The sequence below is a fragment of the Manis javanica genome, chromosome 6, assembly GCF_040802235.1.
Source record: "Manis javanica isolate MJ-LG chromosome 6, MJ_LKY, whole genome shotgun sequence".
Classification (NCBI taxonomy): Eukaryota; Metazoa; Chordata; class Mammalia; order Pholidota; family Manidae; genus Manis; species Manis javanica.
Genome location: NC_133161.1, coordinates 50202105 through 50223544, shown reverse-complemented (window position 1 = coordinate 50223544; position 21440 = coordinate 50202105). Strand labels below are relative to the sequence as shown.

The window sequence follows — 21440 nt, the reverse complement described above, 5'->3', positions numbered from 1 at the left end:
TTCATATTAAGATGATGAAAAGGTTCTGGAGATGGATAGCGGTAACTTGCACAACAATGTGAAGGTACTTAATGCCACTGATCACACATTTAAACATGGTTAAAAAGATAAATTGTATGTGTATTTTACCATGATAAGAAAAATTAAAAGTCATATTAGCTCCTTAATATTCTAGCATATAAGTATACTATGGTATATTTAACCATTGCTGTTATTGCCCATTTAGATGGTTTCAATGGTTATTTTTGTACAAGAGGTGATAAAGTGTATATACACATCCTCAGATGTAAAGTTATTAGATCAAAGGATATATATCTAAATATTTCCATTTCTTAATTTCTCAGTGCCAAACTAATTTCCAGAAAGATGTACTATTTTATCTTTCAACAGACCTTTATTTTTAGGAAAGATTCAAATCTGAATTTTTATATAGAAATATTTTTGTATATCCATACATCAGATCAACTTGCACATCTTCATATAATATAGGGGTATTTTACTTCTCTTTAAATCATTCACATTTATGTAGTATCTAGCTTTTTTTATGCCTCAGAATCAACATAAAAAGAAGTTCTGATAAAGTATGGGAAGTTTGCCTAATTTCTGATATACAGTATTGTGCTGCTACATTTTATCAGGTGTTGTGAATGGGGGAGTCTCATGGGGAAGGAGGCAGTTACTCTAGCATTGTATTAACTTGATTTAATTTTCTTTATAGATTATAAAATCCTAAAATAGAGAAGATTGTTAATCCAGGGGTATAAGCCACCTTATGAATCACACTTTCTCTTTAGCATAGACATCTTAAGATCAGTTAACAAATAAAATGTACCTTTGTTGATGGTTTTCTCATTATCTGAAGAGCTGCTAAAATTTAGAATTTTGTCTACAAATCACAAAAATCAAATTCTAAAAAATCACATTACTTAGCTGCTTATTAGCACATAAGCCTAAGGTTGTAGTCCAACCATCCTGTTCTAATTTCTCTGATCCAGGAAGATAAAGGGGCTTAAATATTTAGCAGTGTAAATTTTTTTTCCCTTGACTGTTCACTAGAGAATGGGATTGTAAATAAAATTCACTTATAAACTAAAAACATTTCACCAATAATTCAGATTCCCTCAACATGTATGAGGTAGCAGTGGGGGCAATATGTGTGCCTATACATATTTTTTTCAAGCAGCACATTCCCATGTATGGTTTCACTCTAGAGCTTCACCAAAAAATAGTGCTCTTCTAAAATTATGTTCACATATATTGAGCCAAGTCCTAGTATGTATTTATTTGGGGAGCTTAAAATTGCCTTAGAAATTTTATCATACTGCCTTTGATGAATAATTCTAGAAACCTTAGAAATCACACGTTTTCAAATGTGAAAAGCCATCATAGCATCTTGAAGATCTCTAATTTACTTTCTAAATGCTTTCTAGAGTGGTCTGGGATAATTACCCTCAAGGCTGACCAGAAAATGGGGGGCTGGAGTGTGGGGAAGGGAGTCCTGTTGTACATATGATCTCATTTATGAATGAGACCCTTATTATTGTACTTGAATTTAAAGTCCTTTTTGTTCTTATATGAGTTCTTTTGATATGCTTATTATAAATAGTCAAAATACTGCCAGCTTTTGGTCTGGGTTACTTTGTTTTTAATTACATGTGCTTAATGATTTTGTCATATATCCTGCATCTATAAATATTTGTTCAGTAAAAATACTTTTTTATATTTGATCCAGCCAAACTCAAATTAAGGCTAACCTTAAAAAATAACACACACACAAATACACAAATTATTTCTCTCTTTCCAAGCTAGCGTTAACAAGTTGGCATAGACACCTAACTCTACATTTTTACAACAGTCTGAAAGGCGCTAATAGTCCATTCCCAGCATGGCCCAAGTTGCAAAGGAGTTATATATCTCTTTAAGTATTCAGAGCTTTAAAATACCAGACAAAAGGATCCTCTAAATTTTGTTCACTCTCATTCTCTCAGAAAGAATATGTTAGATCAGAGTAGAGGAAGGAGGTGGCTAGATCCATCACTGAGGTGCAAAATAGAACAGTTAACATTTCTCAATAAGCAGGAGGCAAAAAGAAAGGTTTGGTATTAGGGCAAGAAAAAGGATAGGTAATTTATGGGTAAAACTACATTTCAGAAAATCGATCAACCACCTAAAAATAGAACTTTGCTGCATGTGTTGCTACTCAATTAGGAAATGTTAAAGTGTAAAGAAAGGATATAATTGATACTCCTTAAGGAGAAATGGGAGTGCTGGTCAGCTGGAAAAGATGCGCACAGCATACTTCATACTATTAGGACTCACCATAATTAAGAATTTAAATGTAGGGCTCTGCTTCTAGATAAGTATATTTGAGTTTCAAACTGACTTTATAAAGCACATATTTTGGTTACAAATTGTATACTGGGGATTGCCTCTTTAAACATTCCTATAGATTGCCTCCACAAACATTTATTCAATAACCATATAGTAAATATTTTAGGCTTTGCAGGCCATCTAGTCTCTGTCACAACTACTCCATCACTGTAAAAAAAATGAAACTGTAGATGGTAAAACAAATGAGCATAGCTATGACCCAATAAAACTTTACTTACAAAGATAGGAAGCAGGCCAGATTTTGCCACCCCTTCACTAAATGGAAAAATCTTAAGCTACTCTTGCATTTGTCTTATTTTTTTAATACCCTGCATTCTCTCTGTACAAATTCTTAACATTATTTTTATTTAGTTACTTCACGGAAACCAAGGGAAGATGAGAAAGATGGCCAGGCATATAAATTTGTGTCACGATCTGAGATGGAAGCAGATATTAAAGCTGGAAAGTATTTGGAACATGGGGAATATGAAGGAAATCTTTATGGAACCAAGATTGATTCTATTCTTGAAGTTGTCCAAACTGGACGAACTTGTATTTTGGATGTCAACCCTCAAGTAAGTGCATGTATTCTGAAACTTTTTTTTTTTTTTTATTTCTTACAGAGGTTTTGTTTTTTTTTCAGATTGTGAAGGTGAACTTTCTTTCCTTCTACTACCTGTTGGTTGGTGATAGGCAATCTTATTATGTATCCACAGCTAGTTAAATAAATTTCTGCTCAGTAGCCAACAGAGGCTTGGATAGCAGCAGAAACTTAATAGAAGTTTAATATTTATTTACTTGCTCAACTAATAAATGCATGCCTTAGGAGATGTTGAATTTAAAATTTAAGGCTGCAACATAAAGAATAAAACTGAAGTCATACCCTTTCCACTTCCCCCAACACTCAAAAATTCATTTCATTCCCATTCCATGTCTCTCTCACACCCCACCACACTCAACCCAACTTCACTTCTGTATTCAGAGATAAATATTAATACTTTGATGGGTATCTTTCTGTCATTTTAGTATGCCTTAAATACAAATATATAAATATTCTATACAGGTTCTTCAGCTTTTTTCATTAAACTGTATTTCTTGAAGATCTTCTCATAGCAATTAGCATAAAGCTTTTGTTGTTCCTTGTAATTGCTGCATAGTATTTCAAGTATGGAGATATGTACACACATCTGTATATTAATATTGAAAAAGCAAAAAATTCTCAGTGTCTATTAATTGGAGAGATTATATAAATAATCTAGTATTTAGTACAGATTAAAGGGTAACAATTCCAATCCTAATCCTATATAAATTGCTTTGTAATTGTTCTTCTACACAGGCTCTGAAAGTACTAAGAACATCTGAGTTCATGCCCTACGTTGTGTTTATTGCTGCTCCAGAACTGGACACGTTACGTGCCATGCACAAGGCTGTGGTGGATGCTGGTATCACTACCAAGCTTTTGACGGTGAGCAATTCTTTTCAAGCTAACAATATTATTTTCCTCCTAAATTTTTATAATCTTTTGGGCATGTTTAACTCTATCTAACCATACTTATGAAATAAACATACTGTATAAAATATAGAATAAAAATTTGTTCAGTAGGTAATAGTTAGAATTTGGAACAGTATTGCTTTTACTTAGAAATCATGGTTCACTTAATTTTAAAACGGAAGTGACTCTCCCATCTGCAAATGAAATGGATCAGTATTAAAAATGCTTATTAACCCAACTCCCTCATTTTACTGATAAGGAAACTGGGCCTCAAGACCATTAGCAAGTAGAGTTAGGTATTCTGACTTATAGTTTCTGTTACATATTTTCTCTTGCTCTCCCTCTCTCTTCTCATATTATGGAAAATTTAAAATATATACAAAAGAGGGAAAAAAATGAACTCCCATGGGCCCATTACCTAGCTTCAATAACACATGGCCATTTTTGTTTCAGTTTGACCCCTCCTTACCTGTTCCCTTACCTGGGATTATTTTGAAGCAGATCTGTGATTATCAACTGTAAATACCTTAGTATTTATTTCTAAGATAGACTTTTTAAATATAACCCTAATATCATTAACACATAAAAAACTAATAAAGCCTTTTTAATATCATAAACATGCCTATAATTAAATTTCTCTGAGATTTATATATATTCTTTACAGTTGATTTTTTTCAAATCAGGATCCAAACAAGATCAACACATTGCACCTACTTGATGTCTTCCAAATCTCCTTTTTTCCCCCAGCTTGAGATGTATTCGACATACATTAAACTGTACATATTGAAAGTATGCAGCTTGATAAGTTGGGGCATGTGTATACACCCACAAAGCCATTCTCAATCAAGGCAATGCCCATGTCCCTCACCTTCAAAAGTGTCTTTGTGCCCTCCCACCAGAGTCCCACCCTCCTCCATCTACCGCCCCCACAGAGCCCCACCCTCCTTCATACCCCTACACACACACTGTAGCTGATAAGCCTTGAAATCAGGTAGTGTTAGTCCTCTTTTTTCTTTTTCAGGTTACTCTGTGTATCTACTTAACTTTCTGAATATCTGAAGTGTAGTTATAATAAATGTTCTTGTGTCAAGGTGTACTAATTCAAACATTTGTATCAGTACTGGATCAGTTTTGGTTGAATGACTTTTCTCTTCATTATGGCCTTATTTTCCTGCTTCTATGCAATCCTGGTTTTTATTGGATGCCAGACAGTGTAAGCTTTGTTCTGGGATGCAGTTATTTGGAAATAGTCTGTTCCTTTCAGGTCTTGCTTTTACAATTTGTTAGGTAAGACCAGAGCAATTCTCATTCTAATGGCAGTTATTCACCACTGAGGCAAGATCACTTGAGCACCTTCCCAGCCTGTGCACCATGAGGTTTGTCTGTTTTAGGCGGGAATAGATCTCTTTGTGGCTCAGAATGAATACCTCTCATCCTTCTGGTGGTTTTTTGTGGCCTGCACTGTTTAATACTCAGCTGAATTCTGGAAAGGGACCTTTTACAAGTCTCTGAAGTTCTCTCTGTGTGCTGCCGTTCCATTCCAGTATTCTGTCCTTCAAACTTCTGCCATCTCGGTCTCTCTGGACTCTCACATCTGTCCCGATTTAAAGAGTCCGGTAGGTTCCTCCAGGGCTCTGTCTCCCTATGCTGGAGCCCGAAAACTCTTTCAAGCCAGGGTGATCATAGGGTGCACTTTGTTTCCTGTCTCTCTGGTATCTTAGTCTTTCCTTGCCTAATGTACAATGTCAGAAAAACTCTTCTTCTATCTACACTTTCTAATTGTCAGGCAAGAGGGTTATTCTGATACCTGTTATTTCATTGTAGCTGGAAGCAGACATCCCTTTAGTCTGTTTTCATCTGTAAATTCTCACTGCCTCCCTCCCTCCCTTTTCTTTTAACCTTCTAATATAGTTGGTCAAATAAGTGAGTCATTCATCCTGTAGAGTGCTCCATACTCTGGATTTTACCAGTTCTGTCCTCAGTGTGTCATTTTCCTCTATTCCTTGTATTTCCTGTGAACTGATACAGACTCGATCAGATATAGACTCAATTCTTTTTTTCAAGAGTAATTGATAAGCGGTAATTCTTGTTTTGTCACCTTATGAGGCAATATGGAAGGCTGTCTCTCTCTTTGTAATAAGATTAATCACTGGGTTCAGATGTTAGCCTGATCTGTAAAATTCCAGTAGCTTTTTACCAATGTTTTTAGCAAGTCTTTGCCTGGATCAGTCATTTTTTTAAGGATTGTAAAGTAATATTTTAAGTTTTTTGTTCTTTGTTGGTAAGAGCCTCCAGAGGCAACAGGTGACAAAATGTTTTCTTCTTTTTTAATTCTGTCATGAGCACATGGGTTTAAATTTATTTGATGTCTTTCACTCTGTTGCAATTATTATTCTTATTGATGCTCAAGTTGTCCCATCTTTGACCAACAGAAGTTTATTCAGGTTGACCCCGGAGACCTTATTTCATGAGTCTAACAGTCTCTTTAATACCTTCCTTGCCATATCTGGAATGGCGAACGTTCTAGACTTCTCTGTACATTTCCTATTCTGTGCCAGAAATCAGCTATTTTTCCAAGAAGCTCTGGTTCCTTCTATGATAATGGTATTTTAAGACCATAATATTATGAGTGCACATTGTTGCAAGATTGATCATCACTTCTAGCTGCACCTTTATAGATAGATTGGGCTAGGATGTTTTTCTGTTTGTATGGTTAAAGGAAACTGTATCATGAATTCATGCTGATACTTCCCAATCAAATTCAGGACTATAGGGTTTTTATTTAATCTCTTGTCTTGTATGTATAACTTCATTCTCCTACACTGAATCTCCCAGTTTGAGAAAACCCTGGAAATGTTAGAATTAGGATATCACATAATTGCTCATTTGCTTTGTCCCACAGTGCCCACAACAGCCTGAAGATAAGCATACTAACACTACCATGTATGATTTCTATGAACTGGTTTTCTTCCTATTTTTTTTTATCCTTAGGTCTTATCCCAACAAGTACATACAGTCAAATCACTGTGTTTAAAGTCACTTGGAATATATCCTCTCTATACTTAGTCAGTTATTACTCTCTGATGTTTAAGTGGTCCCTTCTTCAGCTAGTTGGAGCCTATTCAACTTGTCTTCTGAGTCTTTTTAACACAACCCAATAATCATTGATGACTCTTGGCTCAGACCAGGAACCAGCATCCAAAGCCCTAGTTCCTTTTAGTGGGAAATGGTATTTAGAAATAGTATAGGTGCTAAAGGTGTGTGTTCAACTTCTTTGGCCATGTTTCTAGGCCTTTTCAGTGGCCAGAAGTAGGAAATAATATTTTCCATTTTTAGGAGATGTACATCATTAGTTCAGTTTGATATTTCTGGTTCAAATTTTACATTATTTTTATTTAATTCTTTGACTTTTATGCTAAAAGTTTTGGTTGCTGATGACATTAACATAATTTCTTAATTACATATGTAAACTAAGCACACTATGTATATAATTTCTGAGTATAATATGATTATTGAAAAATTTTAAGTTTCAGGTTTTTTTAAAAAATTGTTCTTAGAATATAACCTACTGGGTATTATTTTATTCAAAGTCACTGAAAAAATTCCTTTTTCTGTGGTTAAGCCATCAACTTGAAATATAAGTTGCTTCTGCTTTTGATTTTTAGATATTGCTCCTTTTCATTTGAGTTTAATTTTGTATATTTCTATATATTTTCACAGTTTAAAGTAAATCTTATAAAGAAAAAAAATCTAGCTTTTCTTTTGTCTCCACTCTGTTCCCTCTGACCCACATAGGTAGCCGTTTTCACTATTTTGTTTTGTTTTTTAATATAAGCAAGTATGTATGTGTATCCTCCCTCCCCCATTTCTTACATAAAAGGTAGTAGTTTATTACATAAAATAGACTGCCTGCATTTTCCATTTACAATATGTTCTAGAGTTTACTCTGTAGCCATATATAGAGAAAGATTCATTATTTTTTCCATCTGTATGATCCACTCCATTACTGTTACAGGATTGTTACTCTCAAACTGATTTTGTTTTAACTAGCCAGATTGCTAATAGCTATAATAGGCAAGAATTGTTTTCAAGTTGAACTGTGGCTTGTTTACACATCTATAATAAAAGACATGAGATTGTTTAAAACTATTTAGAGTATTAACTGAAATGTGGTATTAGTGTCCCTCAGGTCTAGTTTGGAGCCCATTGCTCCCTCTATACTTTGCTTTAGGTGTCTTTACCAAATTCATTAACTTATTATATCACTGTTATTTTGTTGATTTCCTAATTTACATATAGGTAAACCCAGATCTGACTTGCATTATCAATTGCCTACTTATTTTACATCTGCACTTGGATGTCTCACAGACATCTTAACCTTAACAAGTACAAAGTAGAATATTTTGTTTTCCTCAAAAAATTCTTGTTCTCCCTATCCCCAACTCTGCATCTGCTACTACCCACTTACTCAACCAGAAACCCAAGAACCAGCCTTGATTCATTTTTTTCCTCACTTTTCACATCCAGCCCCATCCTGATGATTTTATCACCGTAACGTATTTCCAGTCTGGTATTCTTTCCCTCTTGTTTTCTGCCATCATAATCTATGACTTCCCATTGCACTAGGTCCTCTGTGACCTAGCCTGTGCTCATCTTAATTTATTCCCTCCCCTCCAAACCCTCTGTCTATCCTGGTCTTCTTTTCTTTCCTTTTTTTTTTACTGGAGTTTCATTGATATACAATCTTATATTAATTTCAAGTATACAACACAGTGGTTCAGCAGTTACCCACATTATTAAATCTTCACCTCCACTATTATAGCTACTATCTCTCAGCATAGGAAGATGTTACAGAATCATTGGCTATATTCTCCATGCTATACTACTATCTCTGCCACCAATGTACAATATGATTGAGAATTTTTGTGCCCCTTTACCCACCTCTCTGACGGTAACACCAGTCACTTCTCATTGTCTGCAAGTGTCCTGCTGTTTTGTTAATTCTGTTTTGCTTTGTATTTATATTCCAAAAATAAGTGAAATTATAGTATTCACCTTTCTCTGCATGGCTTATTTCACTGGACATAATACCCTCCATATCCATCTAGATCTGTTTTTTGCTGCTGCAAGTGGTAGGATTTGTTTTCTTTTTATGGCTGAATAGTATTCCATTGTGTAGTGAACCACACCAGTATCCATTCATCTATTGATGGACACTTAGGTTGCTTCCATATCTTGGCTATTGTTAATAATGCAGCAATAAACATAACAGTGCATATGTCTTTTGAATCAGGGATTTTGTTTTCTTTGGGTAAACTCCTAGAAGTGAAATTATGGGGTCAAATGGTATTTCTATTTTTAGTTTTTTGAGGAACCTCCGTATTGCTTTCCACAGTCGCTGCAGCAGTTTACATTCCCACCAACAGTATAGGAGGGTTCCCTTTCCTCCACATCCTCACCAACACTTGTTATTTCTTGTCTTTAGAATAGAGGCCATTCTAACTGGTGTGAAGTGATACCTCATTATGGTTTTGATTTCATTTCCCTGATGATTAGAGATGTGGAGCATCTTTTCATGTGCTTGTTGGCCAACTGTATTTCTTCTTTGTTAAAATGTCTGATCAGATCCTCTGCCCATTTTTAATTGGGTTGTTTGTTTTTTTGGTGTTGAGTCATATGAGTTCTTTATATATTTTAGATGTTAACCCCTTATTGGATAAAGTGTTTATGAATGTATTCTCCCATACTGTAAGCTGCCTTTTCTGTTGATGATGTCCTTTGCTATACAGAGGTCTTTTTGTTTGAAGTAGTCCCACTTGTTCATTTTTTGTTTCCCTTGTCCAGAGAGATATGTCTAGGAAAAAACTGCTCGTACTTAAGTTCAAGAGATTTTTTTGCCTTTATTTTCTTCTAAGAGTTTTATGGTTTCATGTCTTATATTCAGATCTTTGATCATTTTGAGTTTACTTCTGTGTATGGAGTTAAGCAGTAATCCAGTTTCATTCTCTTGCATGTAGCTGTCCAGTTTTCCCAACACCATGTTATTGAAGAGGCTGTCTTTTCCCCACTCTATATTCATGGCTCCTTTAACATATATTAATTGACCATATATGTGTGGTTTTATTATCTGCACTCTCTATTTTGTTCCACTGATCTGTGGGTCTGTTCTTGTGCCAGTACCAAATTGTTTTAATTACTGTAACTTTGTAGTAGACCTTGAAGTCAGGGAGGGTAATCTCCCCAGCTTTGTTCTTCTTTCTCAGGCTTGCTTTGGCTATTTGGGGTCTTTTGTGGTTCCATATTAATTTTAGAGCTGTATGTTCCAGTTGGTTGAAAAATGCTGTTGGTATTTTGAAAGGGATTGCATTGAATCTGTAGATTGCTTTGGGCAGGACGGCCACCTTGGCAACATTAATTCTTCCTATCCATGAGCATGGGATAGATTTCCACTTACTGGTGTCTTCTTTTAATTTCTCCCCTGGGTGTCTTATAATTTTAAAAGTATAGGTCTTTCACTTCCTTGGTTAGGTTTATTCCTAGGTATTTTATTCGTTTTGATGCAATTGTAAATGGAATTGTTTCCTGATTTCTCTGCTAGTTCATTGTTAGTATATAGGAATGCAACAGATTTCTGTGTATTCATTTTGTATTCCTGCAACTTTGCTGAATCCAGTTATTAGTTCTAATAGTTTCTTTCTGGGGAGTCTTGGGGTTTTTATGTATAATATCATGTCATCTGCAAATAGTGACAGTTTAGCTTCTTCCTTACCAATTTGGATGCCTTTTATCTCTTTGTGTTATCTGCCATAGCTAGGACGTCCAGTACTATGCTGAATAAAAGTTGGGAGAATGGGCAGCCTTGTCTTGTTCCCATTCTTAGAGGAAAAGTTTTCAGCTCTTTGCTATGAAGTATGATGTTGGCTGTGGGTTTGTTATATATATATGGCCTTTATTATGTTAAGGTATGTTCCCTCTATACACATTTTGTTGAGAGTTTTTATCATGAATGGATGTTGAATTTTCTCAAATGCTTTTTCAACTATTCAGATGATAATGTGATATCTGTCCTTTTTATTGATGTGAGGTATAATATTGATAGGTTTACAAATATTCTACCATCCTTGTATCCCTGGAATAAATCCCACTTGGTTGTGATGAATGAGCCTTTTTATGTATTTTTGAATTCGGTTTGCTAATGTTTTGTTGAAGATTTTTGCATCTATGTTCGTCATGGATATTGGTCTGTAATTTTCTTTTTTGGTGGTGTGTTTGCCTAGTCTTGGTATTAGGGTGATGCTGGCTTCATAGAATGAGTTTGGAAGTATTCCCTCCTCTTCTGCTTTTTTATCCTGGTCCTCTTTTATCATAAACATATCAGGGTCATTTCCCTCTTGGATGTTATAGAGTCCATAAGATAAAAATATTTTGAAAAGATGATTTAGTTGGGCTAGAAACCAGTCATTGGTAAAAATTCATTTATTACTTTAGATTTCACCCTAAGATCATTGTCCGTAGTGATCGTTAATTAGGAAACTTACCCTAATACATCAATGAAACAGAAGATACAGAATATTCGTAAATGTAAGCATGAATGAAGCTAGAAAGGCTAGGATGTGAACAGATTGTAATAACCTTTTTAACGCTATATAGGTTAGATTTGCGGACTAATATCAAAATCAAAATAAGCAAATACCAAACCTACTTACTTCTCATGTTCACTCTGAGTTGGTGTTTCAGCAGGTAAGTATGCATCATGATAGAAACATTTTCTCTTAAAACTCTTTGACAGGACTCTGACTTGAAGAAAACAGTGGATGAAAGTGCACGGATTCAAAGAGCTTACAACCACTATTTTGATTTGATCATCATAAACGACAATCTAGACAAAGCCTTTGAGAAACTACAAACTGCCATAGAGAAACTGAGAATGGAGCCACAGTGGGTCCCAATCAGCTGGGTTTACTGATGATTCAATAAGATTCATAATTCAAATAAAACTTTAAAAAGTGACTGTAACAAACCTTCTACTGAGAGAATACATGCACAGATAGATGATATCTGCCAAGTTCAGGCATTTTTATTGTGTAGATTGAAATACCAGTACACTATTCTGAATTTTTATATAAAATGTGGTTGGGAAGGTGTACTAATATATAATTTATCTTAATTTTTCTAACTTTTTATGGATAATCTTTCTATTCATATTGCATAAAAAATGCGTTGAAGCATTTTATACATGTTTTGATTTAGTACCCTTGCCTTTTTCGTCAGAGGAGTTTTCAAATCATTCTTCACTCTAACATTGGGCTCACATTCTCACTGTGATAATGAATACTTGAAATAGTTTTGTAAAGCTGTCATTTAGTGCAGTATTTAACTAGTGAAAGGTCAGTTACTCTTATTCAGAGAAAATAGTTAATGGCCTTCTTTCCCAATATAATTTCTTACAGAAGCAGAACTTTAATGTCAGTGGTATAGCTAGCTAGTCTAGGAAACCTGACATCAGAAGTCTGCTCAGTGCTACATGGTTTCGTTATTTCAGAGATGGATGGCTATCCTTTCTAATTTAAACAGATACATTGTTTTCTTTTCCCTTTATTTCTGTCTTTAGGGAAAAAATGAAGAGCAATACCTTGCACTCTCATTTGTTGTAATGACATCTGTTGTTACCAAGTTAACATGTATACAGCAAGCAAGGGCCATGCAGGTTGGGAGAGTGCCTTATTCTGAAAAGCCTTGGAGCAGAATGACACTTACAGTTGATTTACTTTCACGTGTAAAAATTGAACTGACAAAAATGGACCTACTGTTTTAGGTAGTTTTTTATTAGGGTATGGGCAATGGATGTATCATGCCTCTGCAAATTTCTGTGATGCTTAAAAATGCCTCTGAGTTTGCAATTTGGGGTTTTTGTGAACAATTAGTGTGCTTTTTAAATTGTGATGTGATCATTAGGGTTATTTGTTCAACTTGTGTTGAGAAACAAATCCATTTAACAATTTATGACATTTGGAAATGTCAGCTATTTTATCTATACATAATATATACATTATATAATATGTTCAGTGTGTGTATTATATAATATATATTAAATAATGTTTTATATTCTTTTTATATTTCTGTTAGGAAATGAACTTTTTGCTTAATGATTAGAAAAACAGTTCTCCTTCAGACTCATTAACATATGCAAATTTCCAAAATTCACCACAGTTAGTATCTTCCTTTAGAATTCTTGGATGGTGTAAATTCTTCCTAAAACATGTTCAGAGACGCAGCTCATCATTAAACGAAGTCAGCCATACTTTATATTGCTGCTAGCTTTTCACATAGCCAGTATTCACACTTACAGGGTTTGGTGCTTAAAATATTGATGGTCATCTTTGTCAGTGGTAGGCACCAGACACCTGGCTGTTGAATTTGGTTTTTCTTCACCAAAGTAGTCCCATGGGATGCCAGCCAGCGGAGGACTTAAGAGTTTAGAGAAAATACACTGTAGTAAACAATATGCACGCATTGTTTTAAATCTTTTTCACGATGAAACATAACACCCAAGTTGCTATATTATTAAAATTGGAAATCTATAGGTGTTTTTTCATTCCAGAATTTCATATCCAGAACACAAATTGATGTTCTTTATTCTAGGGTAGGAAATTGGTGACAAAATGGATTATACTCTTTAGTAACCTTGGTAGCTTTTAAACTACATATATTTACGTCAAATTCTTGGCTTCTCAAAGCAACATGAATCAAAGCACAGTGTCTAGACAACGTCTTATGGCAGTGTTTCAGCACACTGTAAATTTTAAGAGAAATTTCATTTCCACATTCTCAGGAAATGTGTCGTCTTCTGCAGTGTGCCTTCATGCTGCTGTGCGGAGCCTCTGAACAGCTGTGGGATCATTGTAGCAGCACAAGAAGTTTATCCAAAAAGTGTTCTGACCATCTTGACACAATAGGGATGATTTTTACATCAGATATATTTTGGCCTTATCATATGGTATAAGTGCACAAATAGCCTACACTTTAAGGAATTATTATACATGATATTCATGACTAACTACTTAGTTAATACACACCAGATTCCTAATATAAAATGAAATGATGCAGTGTAGTTCTTCATTTTATTCTAGATGCCACAGCTGAAGAGAATTCAGAAAAGTTCTTTGTATCTCAATACAAAGTCATTGAACTTGAAGCTTAAGTCTTATCTGAGTCTGCAGGAACTAGCAGAGCCCTGCTGGGGCAAGGAGTCCCAGAGCCCCACGATTCTCCCAAGGCCATAAGAGTGTAGTTGTGATCAAGGAAATATAAACTTTTCTTGTGGGAAAACTCTAAGAAAATTAGCTTTACCAAAGAGAAAATGGTTTAAAGTCACATTGAAGAATTGGTAACAGTTAAAATACACATGCATGCTCATACATATGCTTTTGGGAAATATGTGCCAATACCTTAGTGAACCTGAGGATTCCTTGTGGACAGGTGAGTATCCACATTCAGCATTCAGGGCATGACTATACACAACTATTATATATATCTTCTTGTTTTCATTTTCAAATGTACAAATGCCCATAGAGTTAATGTCCCTGAATAAGTCACTTAACTATAATTAGTAGAATATAGGTAATGCACTACAAGTAGAATTTCACTTTTATTACAGCCATGCCTTATTATGCAGTCTCAATTTCTGCTTGATATTGGATAATAGCAAATATCCAATACATCAGGTCTTTGTTTACTTTTGCTAGTTCTAACTATGTAATTACTGAACATAGCTTTCTAAAATAGAACTCATACCATAAACCCTGTATGACTACAGCAATAGTGGCCTGAACCCTAGCTTTTAGAATCTAATAAGTTAATTTAAAATAGCTATGAGGACAAGTTTTCTTTAAAAGAGCAAATTAGTTATTAACACATTCAGAAAATGCCAATTAGCAATAAAATACAATAGCATAGCACTATAGATTATGGCCAGATACTGCTTTGACCATAATATCCCAATGACAATAAAAGATGATCTTTGCTTTAAAAATTCATTAAATTGGTACTTATTTTTATGTAAAACAAGTGTCATAATCCAGTGATTGGGGTTGATTTTTGAGATGGATAGCCATGGAGTTAGAAGTATTTTGAATTGATAAGTACTGAACATAAAAGTTTTGAAAATTGTTCAAAATAAGGATGAAGTTAACATTGTACTTTTATGACTTCTGAAACACTTCATTTTCCAGAAGTCACAGACAGGCTGGAGAGCCAGTAATTTTGTAGTAATGAAGCTTTGTAGTAAATATGAAAAAAGAAGCCCTGAAGTTTTATGTATGTAAATAGCAGATCATTTTTTAAATGTTTGAGTCACTGTATATATATAATATATATACAACTATATGTATAATATGTAAAATTCTCCCAAAATAATAAAAAACTAAATATGTTCACCCATGTAATTATAAAGTGTTCTTAAATTTTTAATTACTCCCAAATCCTTAGACATTCTGAAACTTTTTTCCCTATATTTTATAAGGCTCTGGTTTTACTTTGGGGGAAGATCCTAATTTCCTTTTTGAAAAACATCTGAGGAATAAGCTCAGAAAATTATTATATCTTAATTTCCTTAAGGGAAAAAAACCCGATATGGAAGCCTTTGGGGAAATACTTATTTAAACCTTTGAATGAATGTGTGATATGGCTCATGCTTAAAGATGGTATTTGCCCTCTTGTTCCAACAGATTTGCTGTGAGAATTCATGTAGTAATATCTGCAGTGTATTTGAGTTCTTGGGAGAAATTCAGTATTTTAAGTAATAGGATTATTGTATATTGTATAAATGAATATTATTCAGCATTGCATCAATTTTTATGTAGGCACACATTTTGTCTATCTGAGGAAGATAATTCCATAATTTTTAAGGTAAGGTGGTTTTTAAATTGCATTTTTGTTACTTCAGGTTTTATTCATTTTTTAATACTTACCATAGTTCATCGTGTTACTTTCTGTGTTCCTGGAATTATTTAGTGTACAGAATCAAAATGAGTCCTTTATGCACTAAAAAGTGAAGGAATGATGATATCTCATTTCTAAGGTAAGAATTTAAAGCATGTTGCATCACTTCAGCAAAATACATTGCACTACTTTCCTTAAAATAGTTTCTCTTTCGATAAAAATAGAGATGGTGTACTTCTGGCTGAGATCCTAATTCTGACTTCTAACCATGTGACCTTCGATAAAACTAATATCTTCTTTTACTTTTACTATTCCATTTGTTAAATAAGGATAACCTAATACTTGTCTTCACCTTAAATTACAGGAAGTAAATTGTAACTGATGTGGTAAATGCTAAACTGGTAAAATCCTTATTAGGCTACTTTGTTTCTTATATTTGCCTATATTGAGGTTGCTTATCTTTGAGTTCTTTTAAAATGTTCCTTTTTCCATGGTAACATAGTGAATGGTGCACATGATTTACGAATCCAAAATCCAGTTTTTAAAACAACTCCGAGGATGTACTTCCATCCTGGAAGAGGGTCTTTTCTGCTGTCTTTAGTGGCCCTGATCAGGAAGTCCATTTTAATTTAGAATCCCATTCTAAGTCTAAACCCATAGCAAATCCTTGCTGACAATCAGACCACTCACAAATCAAACAAAATTGAGTTAAATAATGCCATACTTGTCATATCTGAAAACACTCTTTTTGCCCCTTAAAGCTGCCCTTAAATTTGTCACCACAGCCCTATTGTTTAACTCCTAGTATTACATTTAAAAGGCATCTGTTTCTTTATAGGAAGAAACATTCAATTAGGTGCAGTTAGTGGGATGTGACATGAATGCATTTTAGTTATGTTCTCTAATTGATTCATAACTGTTGGCTGGTAATGCAGTGCTACGAAAAATTTGACTTCCTTTACACACCCGAGTTGGTCAGAAGTGACAGGTTTTTTTTTTCCTACTAGCTTCTGTTTTCTTATCTCTCCCTGGCACAAACTGAATGAACACATCTACAGTTAATGTAAATGCCACTTATGACTTCGGAAGTTAAATGATTCAATGCTTGTAAACTTAAGTCCCACTGAACAGGTATTGTCACTACCATAGAGCCAAAGCCAAAGTCTTATTCCGAAAGCTGGAAATAGATGTCTATTTCACCTCAGCAACAGGAAGCCAGATGTAGAAGCATGTACATATGACAGGCCATACCTGAAATTTGGCTTTCCTCATATTAGTCAAGGTGGCCTGGGAGCTTAGAGGAAGAGGAAAAGGCTTGTCATTAAAAACCCTCAGCTATGCATTACCAATGTTAAACCAAACATCATTGCCATTTAAAATGTGTGGTTTTCATCTTACTCTCAAATAGGAGAGGCAGGAGCATAAGTAACATTGCTTTGAAGACATAAATCTTGTTGATAAAATTGGTCCAAATGAGAAATGACTTAGTCTTTTCTGGTAGGACCAGATTTGAAGAGTCTCATCCCCATCTGTGATTGAAACACAAGATAAATATTTCTTTTGGCTGTGTCCTCTTTAAAAAAGTACTGCTGACTCCTATTTAGTAACATTGTTTTCTAAGGTATCTTGGATTTTGCTATAGAAGAGTGAACACTAGGCTTCAGCAACATGTAATTTTCTGCATGTTATGTTGAGCTTTGTTACAGCCCAAGATAAGTATTTGATGTGAAAATCTTGATTTGGGGGATTTTTTTTCCATTTCATTTTGGTGTACCTTTATTTTGAACATGCTCTTTTTAACCCTTAGTCTTTGCAGTGATCATAGAAGAGGACTTTTGGTTTTAAATGAAGAGCAAAGCATTTGTTAGCAACCTAAAAATCAAAATTGAAAAAGCTGCTAAAGTAAGTTTCTGATGAAAAAGTTTAAAAATTAACTGCTACTTCTTTCCAAGTAATTGTATTACCAGTTCCTGTATAAAAGAAACATAGGGCTATCCCTATAGAAATGAAATTTTCCTGCACTACAGTTAATAAGTACTGGTATTTCAGAAACTCCCTATAAATTTCCTTTTCACAAATTTCCATATGCTGTCCAAAACAAAAATTAAAATGTTCAGTCTTTGAGATTGCATACTCCTGGTAAAATATTTTTGTATATATAGAAGAAATAAATAATATTGGGAAAATGTAGGGCTTCATTTATAGGTAGAACTAAGATTTAGGGATAATAAAATACAGAGGGTATCAGATTAGCTTGGTAATTTCTTTTAAAGCTAATAGTCATTGTAAAAAGCCTCCAGTGTCATTTAGTTTTTCCCACAAAAATAAATACGTAAACTTTTCTCTGCGTCTCTTTAGGGAGGAAGCCCTATTATTTCCTCTATCCCAGCCCAAGCAATTTGCTGGCTTTCAAAGACAACATACTCAAGAAAAAAAATTCAGAAACAGGGAACATTAAAATATGATCAAGAAAAAGCCTCTTTGGTTTAGATGGCATGGGAGAGACTAGGAGCAGCCAGCCAAGAGAGAGACAGCCTGGTGCGGAAAACAATGCCTGATATAACAAGATATATTTGACCCAGGCCCAGGACCTTAGGCTGATTTCTCCGATTTGCCTAAAGTACTCTGACTGAATCCCCACTCTCTGTACTCTACCTTCTACTAGATCCATTAGCTCCAATTGATTAGAAAGGTCAGAATGTAACTTTTTCATACACAGTATGTAAGGCTTGGGTTTTTTTTTATTTTAATGGAGATATTAGAATTTCTTATATACATATCTGCAGGCCCTGGGCCTGCAGTGAAAAAGGGAGGCCGACCAGCCAGGCTGGCTAGAGGTGGAGGCATGACTGGGTGAGTGCAGAGAGCCTGTTTCCAGTAAAGGTACTCTGCAACTCCCCCAAGCTGGCTTCTGGAATTCTATACCTCATACTTCAGAAATTGCCTGTCCAGTAAGTATATTTCTGATATCTCCAAAATAGATTTTATATAGTTGATTCTTCCATCTTACACTACCTGTCAGTTTCCTCTCACTGCAATAACAAATGACCACAAACTTAGCAACCTTATCATCTCAGTTCGTAAAATCAAGCACGGATCTCAGCAGACTACAGTCAGGATGTCTCCCAGGGCCTGCCCTGGCTATACATCTGGGAGAATGCTCCTGCAGGTCGTTGGTGGACCTGTGCCGTGAGGTTGTAGAACTGAGGGCACCTCTTCTCGGCTGCCTATCCTATCCAATAGGATAACTGGCCAGTCCTAGTACAGTTGTGAAACAGCCAAATATCTTAGTTGCCCATTTGATGCAACCCAAACTTTTGGTACTTGCTGGGATGGCATCTTTTCTTGTCTGTCTGAAAGCTAGCTTTATGTTTTGGTGGTGGTTTTGTTCTTAAAATAAAGGATAATACATACAAAATTATAACAGAAATACAAGGGTAAAACCACACGCCTCTCCCAAGCCTGGCCTATTGCCCCAATCCCTAAATCATCTCCCTGAAGGAGCCACCATTGGCTTTCTTATGAACTCTTAAGTGAGGTTTCCATGCATTGTGATGCATTCTGCAACTTGTTCTGATTCCACAACCACAGAATTTTATTACAGTAGTACAAAACACATAAATCTCTAAGTGGAATGATTTAATAGCATAGTTACTTAAGTGTACTTTTACACATTTTTAAAAAGTTATATAATTATGTCAACTGTTTACTATAACATCTAAGGAACTTAGAACAGTACTTAGTATACAATAAGCTATATATTTATAAGCAACATATATATTATTGCAATCATTTCCAAAGACTTTAGAAAAGTATATACCACTGTATAACTAATTGAAGTATAGTTGACATACAATATTAGTTACAGGTGTTACATATAATATTAGTTACAGGTGTACAACATTGATTCAAGAATTTTATACATTATGAAATGCTCACTACAGTAAATGTAGTTACTGTCACCAAAGTTATTGCAGCATTGACTATATTCCCTATGTTGTGTTTTTTGTCCCCATGACTTTAGTTCAGAAAACGAGACAAGGCGGCATGTAAAGGTGCCACCATTTTCCCTTTTGCATATTCTTTTCAATTCATGTATAATGTGCTTATTTTTTGTTGTTAACAACTTTATATCCCTTTTTCTCACCATAAGTATTTGCATAAGGCTTTGTCTCATTTTTAATAGGGATGGTGAAAGGGTTAGTTGCCTCATTTCTTCTTGTTAATGTTCATTAAAATCTGAAGGGCAGAGAGTACGTAGGTGACATTGAGGGTAACAAACACACTCCTCCTGCCACTGCCTCCCTGCCCTTCAAGTAAGACAAAGTCTACCAGTAGGTCTCAGCTAGTTTCTGATGAGGGAAAGCAGAAGTGGCCTGAGGTCCCCAGTTGTTCTTAGCAATGGAATCAGGGGCACTAGGGAGACCATCCAGGTCTCTATATTGTATCAAAGAAAACCCTGAACTGTGCATATTTTGCTTTTTATGCTGTTTTGACATCCTTCTATAACTAGTTTACAGATTAAACATCCAGAATGCATGAGAAATCACATTGTTCTAGACACAGTACGTTCATCAAAGCATGGCAAAGTGGAATAAAATACATATAGTCAGACCCCCACGGAAGGGGGTGTCCTGCTATTAGATTATTTAATTTTGTCTAGCAGAAGAATATATGTACTTTAATGGCATTTACAGTTCATTTTCCAATCACCACATGTAAAATATAGCCTCTCGTAGAAAGAGAAATTGCCTTCCCACAGCATTCACAATTTAAAGTTGATTTTGGGGTCAAAGTGCCAGGCTCATCTGTTGTATGAAACAGAAAGTGGGAAATAACAAGAAAATGATACGTGGACCCATATTTCTGCAGAATAAAGGTTGAGTGTAGGCTAGCTTAGAGTTCTCAACCCTCCTCCAGCTCTTCAGGTGTAGCGTTCAACTTGGACATTGAGTCACCAGCACAGGAGGACCTCTTATGAAAAAGAAACTTTTTACAGAGTACCTGGTGGCTGTGAAGTGACTCCTAACGCAGTCAACTCTTCTTGAACTTTTTAAATTCATTCCTGGATCACTTTTAACATGGATCTGCCCTAAGCCCCAAAGAAGTATCTTGATGCTGAAAAACCGCAGCCTTGTTATTCACATGTAGCATCATTCATGTGCTCTGCCTAACGCACAGAGTCCACACAAGCTTACATAAAGAATGAGTGGGAAGACATTCGGGTCCTTCGAGGTGACGGCTTTTACAGATGCCTGCAGTATCTCCAGGTTAATGTCAGCTGAGGCAAACAGACGCTGTACAATCCCAAACCGGTCTGTGTCTTTCAGAAGAGCCAAGGCGGGGTCGTCAAGGTCAGCTACTCCATCGTTAGACAGAGCACAGAGCTGAAATGACACATTTAAATAAATTCACTTAAAAAGGTTATAGAAAATCCACATAGCTAATTTATGAAAAAAAATTTTTAGTTGTTTTACATTTTCCAAATGGAGCAAGAAAACCCTGATATAACAAGATATATTTGACCCAGGCCCAGGACCTTAGGCTGATTTCTCCGATTTGCCTAAAGTACTCTGACTGAATCCCCACTCTCTGAACTCTACCTTCTACTAGATCCATTAGCTCCAATTGATTAGAA

At 35.1% G+C, this 21440-nt stretch overlaps 2 protein-coding genes across 8 annotated transcripts in view; one reads left to right on the top strand and one right to left on the bottom strand.

The window, feature by feature from the left end:
* The window catches only part of PALS2 (protein associated with LIN7 2, MAGUK p55 family member), a 155820-nt gene extending 140519 nt beyond the window's left edge, over positions 1-15301 (top strand). For all 6 annotated transcript variants that reach the window (XM_073238687.1, XM_073238686.1, XM_073238688.1 and 3 more), the window contains 3 exons: positions 2743-2945; positions 3707-3835; positions 11652-15301. In XM_073238687.1, coding sequence (XP_073094788.1) covers positions 2743-2945; positions 3707-3835; positions 11652-11828 — 509 coding nt within the window. In that variant the 3' untranslated portion in view covers positions 11829-15301. The remainder of the gene's footprint in view (positions 1-2742; positions 2946-3706; positions 3836-11651) is intronic.
* A 4125-nt stretch (positions 15302-19426) lies between these two features.
* The window catches only part of GSDME (gasdermin E), a 97204-nt gene continuing 95190 nt past the window's right edge, over positions 19427-21440 (bottom strand). Inside the window, exon 10 of one of the 2 annotated variants that reach the window (XM_036990551.2) lies at positions 19427-21189. In XM_036990551.2, coding sequence (XP_036846446.1) covers positions 20956-21189 — 234 coding nt within the window. In that variant the 3' untranslated portion in view covers positions 19427-20955. The remainder of the gene's footprint in view (positions 21190-21440) is intronic. The other variant, XM_073238685.1, reaches the window with a different exon arrangement.